Below are 21,040 nucleotides of genomic sequence, written 5' to 3' on the forward strand. Positions count from 1 at the left end.
CAAACACCACAACTTTCAAGCACCGACAGGTTAGTGGCTAGGGAGATTGACTCGCCGCTGCCAGGGTGAGGGTTCAAACCCCGAAGCTGTTCATGTTGCGTGAACGCTGGAATCAATGTAACCACAGTTCCACTCAGCTGAACTTCCAACACTCCAAAAACAAAAAGTATGCTCATCTCAAACCTCCCACCCCAACATGTCTAGACTCTGCCTCCCCTGACGCAGAGACAATAGAACACACCCCCACTTCCTGGTGCAACCTCGGGCGACAGAGGAAGTGCAGCGGGACGTTTCTATGAAAGGCTCCGCCGGCAGCCAAGTGGAGAATCGGGTGTGGAGCCGCTATGGGGACATGGAGCTGAGTTTCTGCCTCCTCTGATGGGGCGGAGACAAGCCTGCTCATGTGTAAACAAAGCCCTGACTAGACACTAATACGACAGAGAAGGGTGGAGGCACAGGCATTGAGCATATGGGGGAGGAAACGGAGACAGTAACACAAATGAGAATTGAGGAGATGGATAAGTATGTAGGTAAAAAGGTACCCTGTGTGTGTTTGCACAAGTGTGTGCGTCTGTGTGTGTGGTTATGTAACAGTGTGGGAAATCCACCAGGAGAAAGGAAAGTGAGCATGAAAGCGTGGGATAAAGACGACTGACAGCTGACAGGCCGTATCAGCCGGGACTGGCTGTCAGCATCAGTTCAGAGGACGCTGGGGGGAGAACTACCCGAGTCCCCGGCCTTCACAGAGGCCTAAAGCAGTGAGCATGAAGACGCTCACGTTGTCATGAATGATAGTAGAGGTAGGAAGACGAATCAGTTTATTAATATAGGTTATGAATCTTAGCATTTTTTTAATAATTGTACATTTTATAATATTTGTCATATATTTCATAGTTAATGATAGTGTTGTATTCATAATAGGTCATCCGAGAGCAGACAATGGGGGTTTTATGGGTTGTATTGCATCAGTGGAAATTGATCCCGACAGGGGCCTTAATGTTAGCGTAGATAATAATCTGAATTTGTGCAGGGCCTCCAACATGAACCGACAGATTCAAATGTCCTCCGATGGCACCGGTGAGTGACATTTATTTTTCCGTCTTTGTAACACTTGAAAAGTTTGGCACTGGTGTCGGAGTTATTACTTTCAGGATCAAATACTGATCAAATACACAACACCATATTTTAAAATGATGAAAAACTGATAGGCCAATTACCTTTCTCCCGGGATAAAAATACAGAAGGTCAGCTCTGCCTCAGTGCTGTTTACAAATTCATTTATTCCTTTATGTGTTTTCAAAAGGTCTGCCTTGTCCATTGACACCGGGATTCGCGTCAAGTCGTTTATTTGGCTAACGATGTTAACCCAGACACAGTTTTGTTGTAGCGTTGATTAGCGACAAGGACAGTGATGCTTTATAGCTCAATTAGCTCCGCTAGCAGGCTCCTGCTAGCTGCTAATAGGAACTAACTGTGAGGGATGGATAAAGTTAGCAAATCATTGTGGAAAGAGAATGGCATGTCGAGGTAAAAAAACAAAAAACATAATGATTTCCCCGCATTTCTTTCTCGTTTCCGGGGCAGTTGAACGTTTTATAAGCCCATTTCCGTGTATCAGAAACCGTCATCAATGACATCAAAATGGCAAATTGAAAACAAAGCACGTGTGAGTCTGCATGAAAGAGTTACCGGCTGTCGAGGTGGCTGAAATCCAACAGGTTGAACTCTCGGTTGTCCTGAGAGTGGTAGATTGTGTCGACATCCTGGGTGGAGGAATAAACAGACAAACACACAGTGAGCGCAGAGGGAGCACGGAATATATTAAAGAAGCACTTAAGATACATAGGGCGGACAGATGAGAATCACAACACAGATCAAAAGGCTGATTGATCAGGGTAAAAGGGCTGTGCTCCAACCACACCCTTGATAAAACCCCTAAATGAGGCGTCTTCTAGATTAGAGGAGTAAGGAGGCGTTGTGGGATGCGTGGCTCACCCACTGCACCTCCTCCTTGCAGCCGATCCCGTTGTAGTCACACAGCGCCGCGTAGGTCTCAGAGAAACCCCCTGGGGGAGGAGGAGGGGAGGGGGAGGAGGAGGAGGGGGGGAAGAGGAGGAGGAGGGACGCAGAGGAATGTCAGGGGGAGGAAGAGGAGGAGAGGCAAGGGGAAGAGGAGAAGAAGCGGGTAGAGGAAGAGGGTAGGAGGAGGAGGAAGGGAGAGAGGGAGGGGAGGAGGAGAGGGAGGAGAGGAGGAGGACAGAGTAAAGGAGGAGAAGGGGAGGAGCATGAGACAAAACAGGGAGGACGGTGGGGGATAAAATGAGCAGTGATGGAGAACAAATGAGAGGACAGCAGGGGACGACAAGAAGGGGGATACGAGCAGGAGGAGACGATGAAGGGATGAGATGGGGAGAACAGGGGAATGAAAAATGGGCCAAAGTTCAAAAGGAACCGTATGAGCGGAAGATTCTCTGTACACTATCCAGGTGAGATCAAAGTGTTGACCGTGAAAGAACTGGTTGAATAACGGAATAACCAACAGATCAGAGAGGAAATCTGACAACAATCTGGATCCCCACCGTCCTAGTTCAGATCTGCCCTCCAGAGGAACTTGACAGAGTAAGAAGTTCTGTTAAGGTATAGTTTATGTTTCGTATGCAGTAGGGATAGCATACCGACTTGGGTGTTTGATTCCCAGTAGGTAAAGGTTCCGGGTTTGATCCCCGATGCCAGCAGGCTACCTGTAGGCAACCATGGAGCTGGCTGACCCAACTACCACAGAAGCTGGCTTTTCACCTGCATCTGTATTCACAGTGAGTCACTCTGGGCAAAACATAGCTCTGTGTGTGTGCGTGAGCGTGGCGTTGAACAGGGCAGCTCACCACAGGTTTTTTGGGCCTCTAGCGATGAATCAGAAGTAGGCGAAAACTTGTGAACGCCGTCTGCCACCTCCCCCTCTGCTCGACATATAGGAGGCCTGAGAGAGAGAGAGAGCGAGAGCGAGAGCGAGAGAAAGAGAAAGAGAAAGAGAGAAAAAGAGAAAGAGAAAGAGAAAGAGTCAGCCTTCTCCACTTGCGTCACCTGAAAGAATCCTTTGAATTAAGGGAGGAAAGACACAGCCAGATCTCATTTAGATCAAAATCCAAAATGGGAAAAATTCGATTTCCTTTGCCCTTAGTTGCTCTTGAACAAGCAGGCGAGGAGGACCAGCATGTCAAGTTGAAATGACGAACCAAAAAGTCTGATTCATAAAAAGAACAACTCAAAGGGATATTATATTGGAATAGCATATGCGGCTTGTTTTTAAGTAAAATTTAATAGATATGCATCTTTTATCCCATATCAATAATATCTCCTCCCATATCTTGATCTGACATATATCTCTTTCTCATTCTTTATTAAACATTAATCCATATATTAATCTTTGTCTATGCCTCAATCCATTTTCCTTCAGTTATAACTTGAGCTCAAGATGAGCACAGTGCATGAACACACTAGGGAGCTAACCGCACAAACAACTGCAGCGACCACTGGTATGTTTGAGTCTCGCTCTCTCTCTAACTTTATCTTTCCGTTACAAATTAAATTTTCTTACTATCAGCTTACAGTGTATTAAGACAACAACCAAGATGCTATTAGGAGCAGTCTACGTCCAGTATTGTTCCACTGAATGGTTATGAAAATAACTGATGACTTGAGTCATCAGATGGAGGTGGGAACACCATGAACAGGCTGTCCCATTACTGTAAATGATGAACCCCGGGGGAGGTAAGGTGGCCAAGGAGAGATGGTTTACTCTGCTTATACCACAGTCACCATCAATGAGTAGATCTTTGCTACTTTCATCTAGAAGGTTATTGTTGTTGTTTTTTTATCGGCTCAATGAGCTGAAATTTACATATTATTCTGCAATGGTCTATAGTTCTATATGACCGTTGTTTATAATGTTTGTAGCGCATTGATTTGGAGTTGTTAAAGGCAGAGGTGTGCTGTTATTAAAAAAGAAAAAGGAAAATACAATATGAAAGATATATATCTTGGAACAAACCAGATTCTAGTTTTCAAGTCCTAATGTAAAGCAAGCATGTATTTTGTAAAATAAACCCTGACAAGAGTTACCAATACCTGCTTATGATTGCTACTTACTAAAGAAATCAACAACTTGATGCAACCTATATAAACCAAAAAGTTATTTTATTGATTTAAAAATGAATTGATTCCCTCCGCATTTAAAATAGTCAACAGTTGGATATAGCACCCTAAGCAGTTGTCTGCTATCCAGAAATAACAGGGAGTTGAATGCCGTGATTGACCAATCAGAATTTAATATTTATCAAAGCCATGTCATAAATCAATTGAACGAGTTATATGTAATGGATTAATTCCTCTTCAAAAGAGCAGCCGCAACCGCATGGACCCGTTCCTACATATGTTGGGTTTATCCCTTCTGCTTTCCACGTCATTCCCCGGGCAACACAGACCTACTTAATCCTATTTGGCAGATCAATGAAAAACACCTCACCGTATCCCTGCCCTTAATCCCCCACACCCCCCGCCTTATCTGCCCCCCTCATCCTGTCCCAAGGGCTGGTGCCTATCTCCATGTCTATCTCACCTCCCGTCTACTGTAACTAACAAGGTATCCCCCCTTTCCTGTTTCGTCCTCCTTCTCCCACAGTGTTCTCCGCCCGTACTGTTTACACTTCCACAAATTACTAACATGGTATCTAATCTCCCGGAATCCTCCTCCTCCTCCTCCCCCCCAACCCAATCACTCACAAGGTATCCAATCTTCTCAGCAGCCCCCCCCCCCCCCCCCCCCCCCTTTTGATTTGAACCCTCCCCCTCTCCCCTCCTTCTCACCATTACATGGTACTGTATGGCTTGAGAACCTCACCGACATGTTACATCATCATCTAACCCCTCCCCTGCTGATTCACCCCTCACCATCTTCAATACCGCATGTGTTCCCCCCCCCCCCCTCCCCCCCTCTTCCGTCTATCCGTTCTGTTTAATCGTTCTGGCTGAAAGCAATCAGGCCTTAATGGAGAGAGGAGGCGCGCTGGGAGATGAAGGGCCGAGGAGAGAGCAGCGCACAGGTCAATAGACAACGGGCCACGGCTCATCCAGTGGCTGCCCCCACCAACGAGAAAGAGGCAGGCCAAAGGAGGGGGGGAGGTACAAAGAGAGGAAGACCAGAGGAAGGAAGGAAGGAAGGAAGGAAGGAAGGAAGGAAGGAAGGAAGGAAGGAAGGAAGGAAGGAAGGAAGGAAGGAAGGAAGGAAGGAAGGAAGGAAGGAAGGAAGGAAGAAGGAAGGAAGGAAGGAAGGAAGGAAGGAAGGAAGGAAGGAAGGAAGGAAGGAAGGAAGGAAGGAAGGAAGGAAGGAAGGAAGGAAAGAAAGAAAGAAAGAAAGAAAGAAAGAAAGAAAGAAAGAAAGAAAGAAAGAAAGAAAGAAAGAAAGAAAGAAAGAAAGAAAGACTATACTGAGAGATTAAACAGGAAGGAAAGAAGAGAGTCAATCTCACTTGACGCACTACCACCAAGTTTTGGAGTGACAACTTGCACTCAATGTGCTTCGCTCATTTTCTTCACGTTCCACGCTTGTTCTCCCACACTTAAAGTCTGAGAGAACAACAACTTTTAACACTAGTGTTTTCATCAGCTGGCTTTTGTCTGAGCGCTCAAGTTCACCACATCTTCCACTTGTAAAGAAACTATTATAAAGAAGGTATCGACCGCGCGTCGTAGGTCGAGGTACATTGAGGCACACGGCACAACAACAACAAAATAATCACTGTCTCCTTCAATCCCGAACAAGGTAAATTCTCACCAGGCACAAAGTCAATATTGACGTAATCTCAGGCCGAGAGGCACTGCATCACCCAGACAAAAACCAAACGCCAAGGAAGGGAGGGGAGTCGATTTCCCACGGACAAGAGAGGAGAGAGGGAGAGAACGGGGAGGACGAGCCAACGGTTTGTTGGGAAGGACATTGAGCGGTCGGGGCTCATCAGAAGCCTCCTCCTGGGTGTGTTCCCCCCTCACTCTGGGCTGGCGAGGCACCCCGCTGGGCGGTTCACACTCTGGATCGGAGTCCTCATGTTGACATTTAAACGCACAATGCACTTTCACATGTAGTGTAACTTCCCGCTTTGCCATGTTATTATTTTTTTTTATCCTTCTGCATTTACATTTTACATCTACTGCTCGTGTACAGAGAATAATCATAGGTTTCTGTGTTTTCTGTTGTTCTTCATTACATTATAACATAGAAACCTCATTACGGTTCTGTATTTGTGCACCTGTGACCACTGCATTTCCCATCTGGGATTAATGAAGAACATTTTATCTTTATGGAGAAGAAAGATGGTTGCTTGCCTCGCAGAAAAAGCGCACACGTTTACAGAGGTGTTGAAAGAGTACATCATTAAGAGAGGGAGGCTGAGGGAGTGTTTCTTACGCCTAAACAGAGTTGTTGAAGGCATGAGAAGGGGCGAGTTTCTTACGCTTTAGTCTTACAAAAAACGGCTAGCTCAAAACTGGGTGAATGGAGCGTCTCACTTTGTTTTGCTTCATAATTGTTTCAGACCATTGTGTTGGTGGAGGCGGGAATTTATTAGCAGATCATTTGTCAGCCAACAAAAACTTGGCCAGCAGTAGTCAAACTTTTCCCAGGAGGGGGGGCAAGAAGACAAGATCCTGTCCAGACACCAACGTTCTTTGAAAAAGGGTCTGTAAAGCTTTTTAAAACAAAACTGTGTGGACTGGTAACGGTAGATGAAAAGACTCCTTCCATTTAATTCCCTCTCTATTCCATTGTTATTCTTTCAACACAATGAATGTGTTGAATCTGCCCGTCCGAAACATACTTTTGCCACCTGCCACCTGACCACGCACACCTCACCTGTTGGGGGAGGGGCAGAGACTTTAAATTGTTTGTGCACACTTTGGCTCTTGCTTGTTACTCGCCACCAGCACGCTCTTGCATCCTGTGTGTGTCTTCAGTCAACGTGAGTCAATCTAATAATTATATTGTCTTTGATTTATGCCAGATTCCTTTGATTGCCACATGTACCTTTAATTTATGTGTTTGATCATTTTCTAATTGTATTGTTATCTTTTTGTTGTTCTTTTATGCAGCACACAAACATGAGTAAAATGGATACAAAATTATGCATCAAATCGACCTGAAGAATAAGATAATAAACCAAATTATTTTGCATCAAACCCTGCCTCCTCCCTGCTCTTATTCTTCACCAATGTCACTGTCTGACTCTACTTGCTTGCCAAACCTCACTCCAACCGAACAACTATTCACATCAACCTACAGTTCCAATAGTTGAAATCCAATTATTAAAATCCTCATCTGAAATCCTCATCATCTCCATAAATGGAAACAGGAAACAAGGTGTAACCCCGCCCCTTTACATTCTTGGTTTCCGGCCCGGGCTTTGTGCCATCTTCCCCCCCCCGGGAGCTCTGCTTTAACTGAGCAGGACTCCTTGAGGTCAGATGACTCACGCGTAGATGGAGTTGTTGAAGACGCGGGAGAGCGCGTAGTTGATGTGGCCGACCACATGGTCCACCTGCTCCTGGCTCTGGAGCCTTAGGGAGTAGGTGGTCTTGTCCGTGTCGATCACCACCTGCGCCGGGGGGGGGGGGGCAGAGGGCATGGGTCATGGGTGAGCCGGGTCTACCATCAAACAACATACACAGTGCTTTGCCAGCACAGAAAATATAGGCACTAATTGATCCATCATTTTTGAGTGCTATTGAAACACGATTAAATATTGATCAGTTTATAAAGTGGAGCCAGTTGAGGACAGGCGGTAGTCTAATGGCAATGGTGTTCGACTCCCGGCAGATGGGTTGTGGGGTCAAACCCTGACAACCTCAGCCAACCTGTAGGCATCCTTGAGCAAGACGCCTCAACCCCCAACCTGTTGGCTAATGACATGCATTAAAAAAATAAGTCACTTTGGACAAAAGTGTCCATTTAAAGACTCACAGGTCAAATGTTTCTAACTTAGAATGGATGGAGTTAGCATTTAGCAGATTGTCGACGAGTTAGTTAGCAGTCGGTTAATGACCAACTCAAGTGACTACAGTCAGCATTTAGTAGAGCGAGCAGAGTGTAGATGAGTTAGCAGCTCGTCAAGGGGATTGCGTGGCCAATAAGAGACTGAGCCTGAGCAGCGGGTTAACCCTGAGGTTGCTACACAGCTTGTTGTCGTTCGTACCTGGAACTCTGGAAATGTGTTCATTGCTCGGATCTCCAGGAAATTGAACGTGACCTCCACCTGATCGAAAGAAGGAAAGAAAAGAAAATGAAATGTATTTCTGGCTGAGGAGAAAAACCCATCTCAGAAGATTTGAACCCATCCTTTTCTTCTCACGAAAAGGTCATTCCACGAAACTACCTAGTTTCAACCCCCCCCCCCCCCCCCCCCCCCCCCCCCCCAACCAACCCATCTAAATCCCAGTCTCCCATCAACCGGAGCTATAATCTGCTCTAAACATCACATGGAGGCAAGCCATTATCAGAATGATCGCTTCCAATTACAATAATAATTATGATTATTGCAATGATCATTAGCGCGGCTGGCCCGCTGTCAGCCCGATGTGTCGGCTCTGATTGGTCCAATATGTCTCTAATTACCGCAGAAGGGTCACGACCCGACCATGAAATAGATTCCACAGCCAGAGAGGAGGAGGATGAGAGGGGCAGGGGAGGAGGAGGAGGAGCAGAAGGAAGAGGAGAAGAGGTAAAGGGAGAGGAGGAGCAGGAGGAAGAAGAGGACAATGGAGAGGAGGAGGAGCAGAAAGAAGAGGAGAAGAGGAAAAGGGAGAGGAGGAGGAGCAGAAAGAAGAGGAGAAGAGGAAAAGGGAGAGGAGGAGGAGCAGAAAGAAGAGGAGAAGAGGAAAAGGGAGAGGAGGAGGAGCAGAAAGAAGAGGAGAAGAGGAAAAGGGAGAGGAGGCGAAACAGGAATAAGAGGAGTGCGTTTACCTTGGTGGGAACTTTGACAGCGAAGAGATACAGCCTCCATGTGGCCAGCACCTGTAGGGGAGAGGGAAGGACGCTCATTCAGTTGACTGTCAGCACACAGGAAGTGCTAAATGTTAATCGCATGGCGGGCATCACAACCCACAAGCAGCGCATCAAGAGAAACAAATCATGGCGGTTCTTCATTTGAGCGCCTCATCACTCACGCTAAGCGCGGCAGACGTTATCATGCTAACGATGGCGGGGACCGTGTGTGTGTGTGTGTGTGTGTGTGTGTGTGTGTGTGTGTGTGTGTGTGTGTGTGTGTGTGTGTGTGTGTGTGTGTGTGTGTGTGTGTGTGTGTGTGTGTGTGTGTGTGTGTGTGTGTTACTGTCTATTGTAGTCTGAGCGTGTGTAAGATTGAGCGTGCGTGTGTCATACGAGACTCCCGGTTAGCCACTTGACAATACAATCCATCACACAACATTGTCCTGATGGAGCCCACTGTTCGTTGCTAAACAGCGTAGCCTAGACTGATCGCTGCAGAGCCGGGGCCATGGGGGACGAGGGGGGACGAGGGGGGAGGGAGGGGGGACGAGGGGGGGAGGGAGGGAGGAATACGGGGAATTAAAGAGAGGAACAAGATCAGATAAAAAACGACGAGCAGGCAGGCAACGAGTAAACAGTAGAGAAATATCCACTGTTGAATCCAAAGAAGATGAAGGGGTCAAGGGGAGAGAAGGAGCGAGATAGATAGAAAGAGAGAGAGATAGAGAGAAAGAGCAGGCGAGAGGGAGAGAGCGAGCCGCAGGGAAAGGGACACAAAGAAAGGCAGAAAGTATTTTTAAAAAAAAAGACAGGGGTCTTAAGAAAACGTGACCACATTAACGTAGGCCCAAATAATTAATCTCATTCATAATTCAAAATCCATAATTAGCATCCGTCATCTAGGGACTGTGCATCTCTTCTCCCTTTCTTCTCCTACTCCTCTTCTGGCTAATCCTTCCCTCACACTCTCCGTCCTGTCCCTCACACACACACAAAGGCCAACCAAAACAACCATCTGATAAATTGTTGGGGTGTGGGGGGTTGAGTGGGTGTGTCTCTCTGCTCTGTGTGTTTGGAAGGTGTATACTCGGGAGTTGTCTGAGGAAGAGTGCGTGCAAATGTGTGTGTTTGTGCGCGTCACATTTTGATTCCCCTCCAATCTCGTCCATTTGATGTGCCATTTTGTTGCCTCTTTTCTCCTCTCCCGGTTGTTGTCCCAAACAACCTCGCTTATCGCCATGGAAATCTGTGTTCCTACCATCCACCGTCCTTAATCCCCTCCTCTCCGCCTCCTTGCTGCGCGCCATGGCGACGGTGGCTTGTCTGGCTCACCTCCTCACCCCTTCACCCCCACCACCTCTCCCAGCCTTAACACCTCACCACCCCCTCCCCCTCTTGGTTCCCTTGTCCCATTCCTTGGCTTCGCAGATTTTCTTTCTCTTCTTTTTCTGCTCTGTCGCTTTCAATTCCTCAAGGCCTCGCCCTGCTGAATAGGTAATGGACCCCCGCTGAGTGGGGGAGGGAGGAAGGGAGGGAGGGAGGGAAGGAAGAGAGGCAGGGTGAGAGAGGGGGTGACAGTGAGAGCGATGTTGGCAGATAGAGAGGAGGAGAGAGTGGGCGACAGAGATATAGACAGAGTAGGAAACTGTTAAGCGAGAAAGAGAAAGAGAGAGAGAGAGAGAGAGACTGATAGAGGGAAACTCTTAACAGAGAGAGAGAGACTGATAGAGAGGGAACTGTTTACACAGAGAGAGAGAGAGAGAGAAACTGCCAGAGCTAGCGATGTAGACATGTACAGAAACAATCCTAAAGAGAGAAGAGATGGAGGACTATAGAAAGGGACGTAGAGAGATGTTTACAGAAACTGAGAGTGAGTGAGATAGACAGCGATGGTGAAAAAGAGATGGAGATACAGCGAATTAGACAGATGGACAGAAACACACTTAGAAGAACACAGAGTTTTCGAGAGAGAGAGGAAAATAAACAGAAAGAAAGTCAGAAAGAAATACATACAGAGAGACAATAATAGAGTAATAGACAGGAGAAAACAGACAAACAAATACAGATAACCCCAGACAGAAAGAGCCTAGAAGACAGCGAAAGGACCATTGACGGTGATGGGAAAACCAGGATAGATAGATGGATAGATATCTGTAGTATTAGAGCTCTTAGACAGGCTCCTCCAGATTACCTTATGCACCGGGGCCTGCCTCTGAAATTCGGCCCCTGGCTCTCAGACCAGGCCCCTTGCTCTCAGACCAGGCCCCTAGCTCTCAGACCAGGCCCCTGACTTTCAAACCAGGCTCCCGGCTCTCAGACCGGCCCCTGGTTCTCAGACCGAGCCCCCGGTTCTCCAAGCAGAGGGAACCTGGCTCTCAGACCAAACACTTGGCTCTCAGAACAGGCCCCTGGCTCTGAAAATAGGCCCCTGGCTCTCAGACCAGCAGGCTCCTGGTTCTCAAACAAGGTAGCCCCCTGCTCTTATAGCAGGCCCCTTGTTCTTAGAGCAGGAGGCCCCTGGCTCTCCGATCAGGCCTCTGGCTGTCAGATCAGCGGGCCGCTGATTCTCAAAGCAGCGGGCCCCTGAATCTCAAAGAAGGAAGCCCCCGTTTCCCATTGGAGGCCCCTTGTTCTTCGAGCAGGAGGAGCCTGGCTCCCAGTGCAAGCTCCTGGCCCTCAGAGTGGGTCCCTGTCTCCAAACTAGAAGAGACTTACCCGTGCGATGCTACAGACCCCCGCAGAGAGGAGAACGAGAGAGAAAGAAAGGAAGAAAGCAAAGGGAGAGAATGTTGAAGGAGGAAGAGAAGTACAGACAGATCGCCCCCCCACCGCCCGACCCAGACAAGTTTTGCAAGTTCAGAAGATGCTCATTAGTCACGACACAGTTCCCATGTACGCCTTTAGAAAACCTCTTACGAATGTATTTTAAAACGCAGCAGAGGATAGGAGTTTGGAAGATGAGCCTTAGCGGAATTAAACCAATAATGAATTAAATAAAAAGTGTAATAAAACCACAAACAATACCATCCTCCCCTTCATCAAACCTTCATGGTCAGAAAAACCGACATCTTCGAGTGAAAAGCAGTAAAATAATAATGCACAGTTTTATGACGAGATAGTGCAATAGTCTGCGTGTGCGTTCGTGCGTGTCTCGATGGATCATTCACGGGTGATTGAAACAACGTTAAAACCGATCCATATGGCAGGCATTTCACTCCAGACAACAACCATTAAGACCACCATGCATCGTTTGAATCATAATAACAGATTTGTTATGGGGATAAAATAGAGCGATCTGGAGCTGAATCCTATTGTGCTTTGATCAAGGGTACAGCTCCTACACGGTCAAAATCCAGTGGAAATTGTCCAACATAATTCTGGATGTTTGTCCTGGGCTTCCATCAGGACCAGTTGGTTAGCCAATATTTCAGTTTGATAAACAGAGCGCGATCCTCCCCCTGAATTCTGAAACTTAACCAGCAGAGTGAAACATTGAAAGACTCTGTCTAATGGAAGTGCGCACACGCACACACACTCTACTTTACATTCTGCCATGCTATGTTTCCAGAGATGAATCAGAATCATTATCACAACACAAAGGGCTGATTTCCATCCCATAATATTAAACAGTTTCCACTCAGCCCAACGGCAAGGGCCCCTAGCACAAGTGTGTGTGTGTGTGTGTGTGTGTGTGTGTGTGTGTGTGTGTGTGTGTGTGTGTGTGTGTGTGTGTGTGTGTGTGTGTGTGTGAGACTCTAGGGGGTCTAGAGACAGACAGAGAGAGAGAGAGGGGACGGTGAAGCAAAGAAGAATTGAGGCGATCTGAGAAAGTGAGAGAGTGAGAGTGAGAGTGTGAGGGAGAGAGAGAGAGAGCAACGGAGATGACAGAAAGAGAGAGAGACATTCAAGGAGAGATTAAGAGAGAGTGAGAAAAAAGGGGGGGAGGGGGAAGCCAGAGGGGCACCCATGCCTGTCATACCAAAAGAGGGAGAACAGACACAAGAGAAGAGATAGAAACAAAGAGAGACTAGTGCAGCCTGGCAGAAGAACTATAGAGACTGAGAGAGACAGAGAAAGAGAGACGGAGAGACTAGTGCAGCCTGACAGAGAACTATACGGAAAGAGAGAAACACAGACAGAGAGGCCGAGAGACAGAGAGACAGAGAGAGAGACAGACAGACAGCGACAGAGAGAGAGAGACAGAGAGATAAAGAGAAAGACAGACGGGCCTCTTGATTGAGAGGGGCTGTGGGCAGGGGGGTGTGGCTGGTTGTCTGGTGTTAAGAAGCCCAGAGAGCGACGCCGCACACATCCGAAGCTCCCAGCGCGCACCTGTCATTCTTCCCTTATTGGATTAAACAACTGCAGAAAAGCTACATAGCTACATCAGGTGCGGCAACGCTTTCAAACTGAACAGCGGCGCGGCAGTGTGGGCCGTGAGGCGGTGGCGTGCCCGTGGCTTTAGGAGAGAACGGACTACAGGGGGTGGATCTGAAGCTGGCAGAGTTAGTGGCTGTGTGGAGAGGGGAGGGGCTGATGGTTGATGAGATGCAGAGGTGGAGCAGAGAGGGGCCGGTGGTGGGGTATGACTCCCGGTGGTGGATGCTTGTGATGGGAAGAGGGGTTGCGGGAGGAGTCAGGAAAGTTCAAAGGACTAGCGGGTGCACACCAGACCGGGGGGGCAGGGCAGGAGCGTGCATGTCAGATGGGACGCACGTGCACGGAAACAACAAACAAGCAGCACTACGGTGTGTGTGTGTGTGTGTGTGTGTGTGTGTGTGTGTGTGTGTGTGTGTGTGTGTGTGGGAATTGGACTCCCAACTGGTGCCAGCTCTTGCCGCTTATGGGCTCCCTGGTCCAGCTACAAGGGCATTCTAAAGCAAACACACACGTTGCAGCTGCATCTCGTACTGATTTCTGTTACATACACACACAGAAGCTCAGCCGCACAAACATAACACTGCACCTTGCTGAGTTGACAACATCTCATCTCTTCCATCTCTCCCCCTCACTTCCTCCCTCCCTCTTGTATCCTCTCCTGCTGCAATCTCTCTCCAAAACTCTTTCTGTCTCCCTCACTCCCCCTTTCCTCCTCTTTGCGTCATAAAAACACAGCCCCGAACACACACAGTGTGTGTGTGTGTGTGTGTGTGTGTGTGTGTGTGTGTGTGTGTGTGTGTGTGTGTGTGTGTGTGTGTGTGTGTGTGTGTGTGTGTGTGTGTGTGTGTGTGTGTGTGTGTGTGTGTGTGTGTGTGTGTGTGTGTGTGTGTGTGTGTGCCCCAGGTCCTGTTTATAAGTAGACATTAGAGAATGGGAGATAAGGAGGGAGATCGGGCACGTAGCTATACAGAGAGAGAGATGGAGAGAGAGAGACAAGGATTGAGGGTAGCAAGACAGAAAACTGAGAGAGATGGAGGACTAGAAGAGAGAGAGAGAAGAAGCCAATTGAGGAGACTTTAGTGAAATGAAATGCAGAGCTCTCATGAATCACTAGCTGTTCCACAACCCCTCAGAAAAAGACAACAGAGACCGTGAGACAGATAAACAAGGCTGATGGAGAACGAGGCAGGGAAACAGACAAACAGAGAGAGTGAGAGAAAGAGGCAGACAGATGGTAAGACAGAGGTAGACACAGACAGAGGCAGAGAGCTGAGGAGATAAAAACAATAACCATAGCGAGAGATGGATGGAGGGAAAGCAAGATGAAAGGGCGACAGTAAAAAGGGAAAGAAGGATGAGATGGGGGAACGGGGTACGAGAGAATACTGAGCGAAGCACAGATCTTACATTGAAGGAGAGAGTGGGCGAGTGCGAGGGCCAAACACACAGAACAGGCTAATTAAATATGAATATACGCTGTGATGCAACTGGAATGCTTCATAGTAGAGAAAATATGTCGCGATAACTAGCCCCGGTGGTAAAGAAACAAACAGAGAGAGAGGGAGTGAGAGAGGGATCGGGAGTTAGAGAGGGGTGAATATTGAGCGCAAGGGGGAGATTGATAGTGTTAGACAAAAAGAATAGTATGAGAGTAGGAGATGGTTAAGACAGTAAGAGACTAAAATAAAGAACGAGCGAGATAGAGAAGGGTAAAAAAACGAGGGAGGGAGAGAAAACAAAAGAGAAAGAAAAAGAGAGGAGAGCAACAGAAAAAGAGAGAAAGAAAGAGCACCACCAGCTGGCATCTCTTCCATTCTCCATCCCTCTCCCCGATGGGGACACAAAGCGAGGGAGAGGGTGCGGTCTGTCCCAACACCACATATACACTCTCCATGGGGAACACCGCTTCTGGTTCTGAACTGTAACCCCCCCCCCCCCCCAAGACACAGCGATGACGGTGACAACCCGAAACCCAATGTTGGAAATAAATTAAACAAGATCTCTTCTCCCCTCATACAATTGAGGAACGAAGCTCAACGCCCCCTGTGCGGAGAAGCAATAGCAACAAGCTAAACCAATCCCGGCTCCCTTAGAAACCAGGAGAATAGCGTTGGCAACTACACTGAGCGAGTACACTGGCACCTCAATCCGCTCCCAAAGACACGGATGGTGCACAACTCATTGTGCATCTTCCTCGCAAGCCCCCCCCCCCTCCCCAGAAGAGTCTAAACGTTGGGCATCTTTTATTATAAAGTTTGCTTGCTTTATCCAATTCACATCTTGACAAAAACTTTCTATTTTTTTAAAGTATTTTTTCGATTTCTATTTTCCCCTGCAAAGAGGTATTGTCGCTGTATTGTTGTGAACTTTCTGTCCTCAGCGGCCTTCATTGTCGCCGTTTGATGACACTCGTGTTGTCATGAGTAATGTCGTTGTTCAAACGGCAGCAGTCGAGGCACACGGTGCCTACATCCCCCTGGGACAACATATTAATGTTGGGGCAGGACAGGGTGGTCATGCTTAACCCCCGACCTGCTCCTCGATGACATGCGTCTCAAGTCATTCAATGCACTTTGACAAATATGTCTGCGACATGGCGAAACCTTCCACAAACTCAATGCAAGGTGCTTTCGGTAAAACCGTCTGCTAAATGACATCAATTTTAATGCATCGAGAACAGAAATGAATCACCATCCACGCTGCTCATTATTTTCATCCGACTCACCAAATTAAGCTGTGTAGAGTGCATGAAACCCATAGATCAGGGGGGAAATGCCATAAAAAGCATAGACTTCCTCGCACGCTGCTTTCCAATCACTACAACCTTAATTAACCTTTCAACGTGTACCTGCCAAGCTTTTAAGGTTGCCTATTGATTCTAGCATAACACACACACACACACACACACACACACACACACACACACACACACACACACACACAGAGAAAATAGTTTCTGACTCCCTAGCTCTCCATTGACAGTAAAGGCAGCAGGAAGTTGCTGAATCAGCCATGAGTCTAGACGTTTTTTGTCAAGCACACACAGTTCAACAAGACAGTTGACATAGATAGAGCACTAGAGTGCTCTAGGGTCGTCTCATTTCTTGTGCTTAAAGGATAAGTAAACCCACGTTTTAGCAGGAGAATTGCTGCCTCAGAGTTTCAAAAATGGCGATCTGAGTGATGGTGACAGTTGATAAGGTTTGAGCGGTGTTCCATGGGAGCAAGTGCGAGGACGTTGTCAAAACCCACGTCACACCCGCTTTGGCTAAGGGGCACCGCTTATAGAAAGCTACTACTCTGGGAAAACGTTTTTAGCCCGACTCAACAGACTTCATGTATTATAGAGAGAATTTCCCCTGTTAGGGTAACAACTTTATACATTTTTGCCAAAAATGTAACCCCCTTTGTGAGACAGAAAAACAGTTCAGTTTCCCGACTGAAATTGTGGATTTGTGTTTACTCAATCATTCTATCTGAAGCCTTGCACTCCAGCAGTACCGCGATAAGAGGAGCAATGTGCGGTAGGGACTGATTGGGACAGCTGAGCTACTTCACTGTCATTAAAGTAGACGTCGATGATCTGACCAATCACAATATTGAGACTCTGTAGCCAATCACGTTTGCGTTAAGTGGCCATATGGCCGGGTGTTGAGTGAAGGTCAGATCACTGAAACACTCCCTGTAATGGCACCCGAGCAGAGTCGTTGGCAGAATGAGTTTCTTGACCAACATTCAACGATCAGAACGGCGGGTACAACGGAGATCGAGAAAACATCTGGAGATCAATGCCATAAACAGCTGGAGATGGTGTGAGACATCTGGAGATTTGTCAAGAAGCTTGAGGCCAATCGCTAGATAGACAAGACAACCGGAATGCAGCCCACTGTGGAAACTGGAAACACTGGCTGGAGGAGCTGCATCTGAGCACTACACATTGTTTTAAAGAGGGCAAAGGTCTAGCGGTTAGTAGGGGTGCAATGGATCATGGATTACCCGTGATACGCACGGATCAACCATCATGGTTCGGGACGCAAGTGATCCGCGGATCGGATGACTAAAAAAATAAATAATAATAATTGTTCGTTCACGTGATCGGCGCATGTTTAAGGACAATTCCGGTATTTAGCACATTGAGCCCCCTTTCTGGTTTGTCTAGGATGAAATATAGTGATTGACACCGAGATGTTGACTATTGGTCCTGCTGTCTCGGGTATGTGGCTGAGCGAAAAGACTACAACCAGCCACCCGTTCCGTTTCCGGTCAACGAGCAATGAGTCTTCCAACAGAAATCCGTGGATTTACAAAATGCCAAATAAAACACGACAGAAACTGTATTTCGCTACGATGCTTGATGAAAAAAAATAAAGATGAGGATTTCTCCATGGCCTGGGGAGAGTTTAGACTCTACACTCTCCCCAGGCCATGCAGACATCCTGAATTTAAAGTTGTAAATCCAGGTCTGCTGTGCTTCCTTTGGACACAGGTTTTTCATTTTATATACTATCCATGTTAAAAAGAAGAAGGAATAATGTCTCAGATTGCACTTTATTTCGCTTTCAAATATTTTAAGATTTAATTTATACATTGGAAGGACATCTTCTTTTTACACATTTCGAAGATTTTATTTAAAAGACAATTTGTCTTGTTATTTTTTTTGTTGTTGTTGATCCGAAAATGATCCGACCCGTGACTCAAAAACCGTGAAACGATCCGACCCGTGAGTTTTGCATCCCTAGCGGTTAGGGGGTCTGACCACCAACCGGAGGAACTTCTGGGTGAGAAACCTTATGTCCGTAGCCAATCCACATCGCATTATCCTACCTGTTATTAATGATATGTATCTGAATCCATAATAAAAGCGTCTGCTAAAAGAGCTAATAGCACCGATAGAAAATGGAATAAAGAAAAAGCCTTTCCGCGGCAGGTGTGGTAGTCAGAAAGGGCCTTTTTCACGAGAAGATTGTGTGAAACAGACGCCCGGAAACGCTGTGCCATTGACAACAACCTAACAGCAAAGCGCACGTTTCCAGGCAGAATGCCGATTTCACACTGAGGAATAACAGTGACACTGGGGAACAGCAGTCTGGCCCAAAAAAATACTGCAAACTACAACAATGGTACATTTCCTACGAGGACTAAAAGTCCTCCTAATAAACAGCCCTGCCAGTCTGCTGCACTCCCTCGACGTGTGCCAACAACATTTGCGGCTTTGTTTTGTAATCTAAAACCATCTCCCGGTTTGAAACTCCTCGGGCTGCGCTTCTTTAACCGTTAACCAACCGGCCGTTTAGCAGATGCTTTACATCCAGAGTGATCCACAGCAAGTTCAGAAACAGGTCCTCAGGGAGAAGGTATGGGGGGGGGGGGGGGTGGGGAGTAAAGGCATGATGCTCAATGAAGTGAACCCAGAACCTCTTGGCTTGGAGTCCGGGACAACTTGAAACACCAGGCTACCCTGCGCCCCTAAAACCACAGCATGCACTGGGGTCACGTTGAACACATCCACCCATTGGAAGGATCAGAAAACACACTAGCTATACTCCTAGGCGCAGATCAGAACCTGACAAACATCGGCCCTTTGTGGCGCAGGCACACACACACACACACACACACACACACACACACACACACACACACACACACACACACACACACACACACACACACACACACACACACACACACACACACACACACACACACACACACACACACACACACGACTGGGCCCATTGTACGTCTGTGCATGTGTTTGTAGGTCTACGCTTGGAGGGGAATGAAAGAGGGCAATGGAAGATGCAGTAGCGCGTTGCATCCCATGCGACCGCGCATGGCGGCGCCACAGCCCATAATAGCAGGCTTACGGGCAGGGAAATGCGGGAACGAGGGGGAACAAGGGGGAGCGAGTGAGGCAAAGCCGGGGGGGAGGAAATGGGGCAACGATCACACCAAATAAGTAAAGGGGGAGCCGAATAACGCTGCGATCGGGATAACGCGACTCGCTGAGAGAATGGCGGGTCTCCCGTGGTTTCACTTCCACTCTCGCTCTGTTCCTTCTTTGCGTCTTCTTTCTTTTCCACTCCTCTCCGTCTATTGGGCTGTTGGGGCCCAGAGCAAAACACTTTTTGTGTCATGCAGTTTTGTCCCTACGCCACACCGAACACCAACCCACACACACACAACACAACCACCCCCACAGACAGACACCCTCCATTTAAACATCGCTCATGGTTGGTCTCAGAGCTTCAAATAATGCACGTGCTTGTATGTGTGTATGTGTCTGTGACACGCCCCCTTACTTAGTTAATTTATGGTGTGTGTGTAACACACACGCTAATCTTCAACCTGGTTGTTTATACTTTGTCACGCTGAGATGTTCCCTGGCCAGTTGCGTGCGAAGGCATGTGCGTGCGGGTGTGTGATTAGCATCTACAGACAACACGCACGCATAAATAGCTGGAAAGTCTATAGAAGCAGCCGCAGTCTCTAGGGGGAAGAGGTGAGAGGAGAGAGCAACACACTGTAGACACTCCTTGATGGAGGCTGCACAGAATCCCAGTGGACAAAAGGACAACAATGGAGCAACAGATTAAACCTTTCCTGATTAGATTCAAAGATATTCCAAAACAATGGCAATTATAATCTATTACATTTTCAAAGACTGAGCAATTAAAACCTTAACATCAGAGAACAATTCAGGTGAAGCTACCATTTTTTCCATTACATCGCTGAGGCTTTGTATTCAAAGCTTATGTGTACACATGTTTGCTTGCTAATATGTTTTACATAAAATTAACTGCATTGAGCCAAGAAGGGAATTGAAGGCGTCAGAGCAGACGGTACAGGACAGAATTACGAAATTAAAAATAAATGAAGAAAATAACCAATGAATAACTTTGCATGTGTGTGCACCGACATAGAAAGACTGAGAAATTGGTTTCTTTTAACTAGTCCCTATGTAACTCCAAACATGATTCAACCTTCTGTTCAAATGAATTCTGTGTTTGGAATTCATCGAGTCATTTCTGACGTTAGACCTTGACAATGAACTGAATCTCTCTCTCTGAGATGGAATCCACAGGAATTAGCTGGGGCCCATTTAGATTCAGAAAGATAGTGTAGGCAGGAGAAGCAAATAATATTTGCGAGAAATCTCCCTCCTCCTCCTCCTCCTCCTCCTCCTCCTCCTCCAGCCCCCAGCCCCCAGCCCCCAGCCCTATCCTCCCCCAGCTCCCCCTGCCCTCCTCCAACTCCACTCCCCCAGCCCGCCTACATCCTCCATCTCCTTCACCTCCTCTTCTTCCCCAGCTCCTCACCAGGAACATTAAAAAGCAGAAAGACAGAGGGAGGGAGATCGAGAAAGGGGGAGAGCGAGAGAGAGAGAGAGGGAGGGAGAGAGAGACTGAAAACTGGAAGAGGGGTGCGAGGCATTTTGTGTCTACATGTATGGATGCGTATTAACAGGGGGTGGAAGTGTGGATGGATGGGATTGGAGGGATATGGTGGTGATGGCGTGAGGCTGCGTGTGTGTATGTGCACTTGCACGTATGCAAGTGTGCTTGAGTGGGCGTAGGCGTGAGTTGGGGGGGGGGGGGGGGGGGGGGGGGGGGGGGGGGGGGGGGGGGG

The 21,040-nt window shown here is 47.5% G+C and overlaps 1 protein-coding gene across 1 annotated transcript in view; it reads right to left on the reverse strand.

Moving 5' to 3' along the window:
• carmil3 (capping protein regulator and myosin 1 linker 3) overlaps positions 1–10,338 on the reverse strand; it is a 66,910-nt gene extending 56,572 nt beyond the window's left edge. Inside the window, exons 1-7 of the mRNA XM_056596332.1 lie at positions 10,297–10,338; positions 9,008–9,058; positions 8,241–8,300; positions 7,522–7,643; positions 2,883–2,977; positions 1,996–2,066; positions 1,690–1,763 (exon numbers count right to left, since the gene is read on the reverse strand). Of these exons, the coding sequence (XP_056452307.1) occupies positions 1,690–1,763; positions 1,996–2,066; positions 2,883–2,977; positions 7,522–7,643; positions 8,241–8,300; positions 9,008–9,058; positions 10,297–10,338 (515 nt within the window). The remainder of the gene's footprint in view (positions 1–1,689; positions 1,764–1,995; positions 2,067–2,882; positions 2,978–7,521; positions 7,644–8,240; positions 8,301–9,007; positions 9,059–10,296) is intronic.
• Positions 10,339–21,040: the final 10,702 nt, after the last annotated feature.

Source organism: Gadus chalcogrammus, chromosome 8, assembly GCF_026213295.1.
Source record: "Gadus chalcogrammus isolate NIFS_2021 chromosome 8, NIFS_Gcha_1.0, whole genome shotgun sequence".
Lineage (NCBI taxonomy): Eukaryota > Metazoa > Chordata > Actinopteri > Gadiformes > Gadidae > Gadus > Gadus chalcogrammus.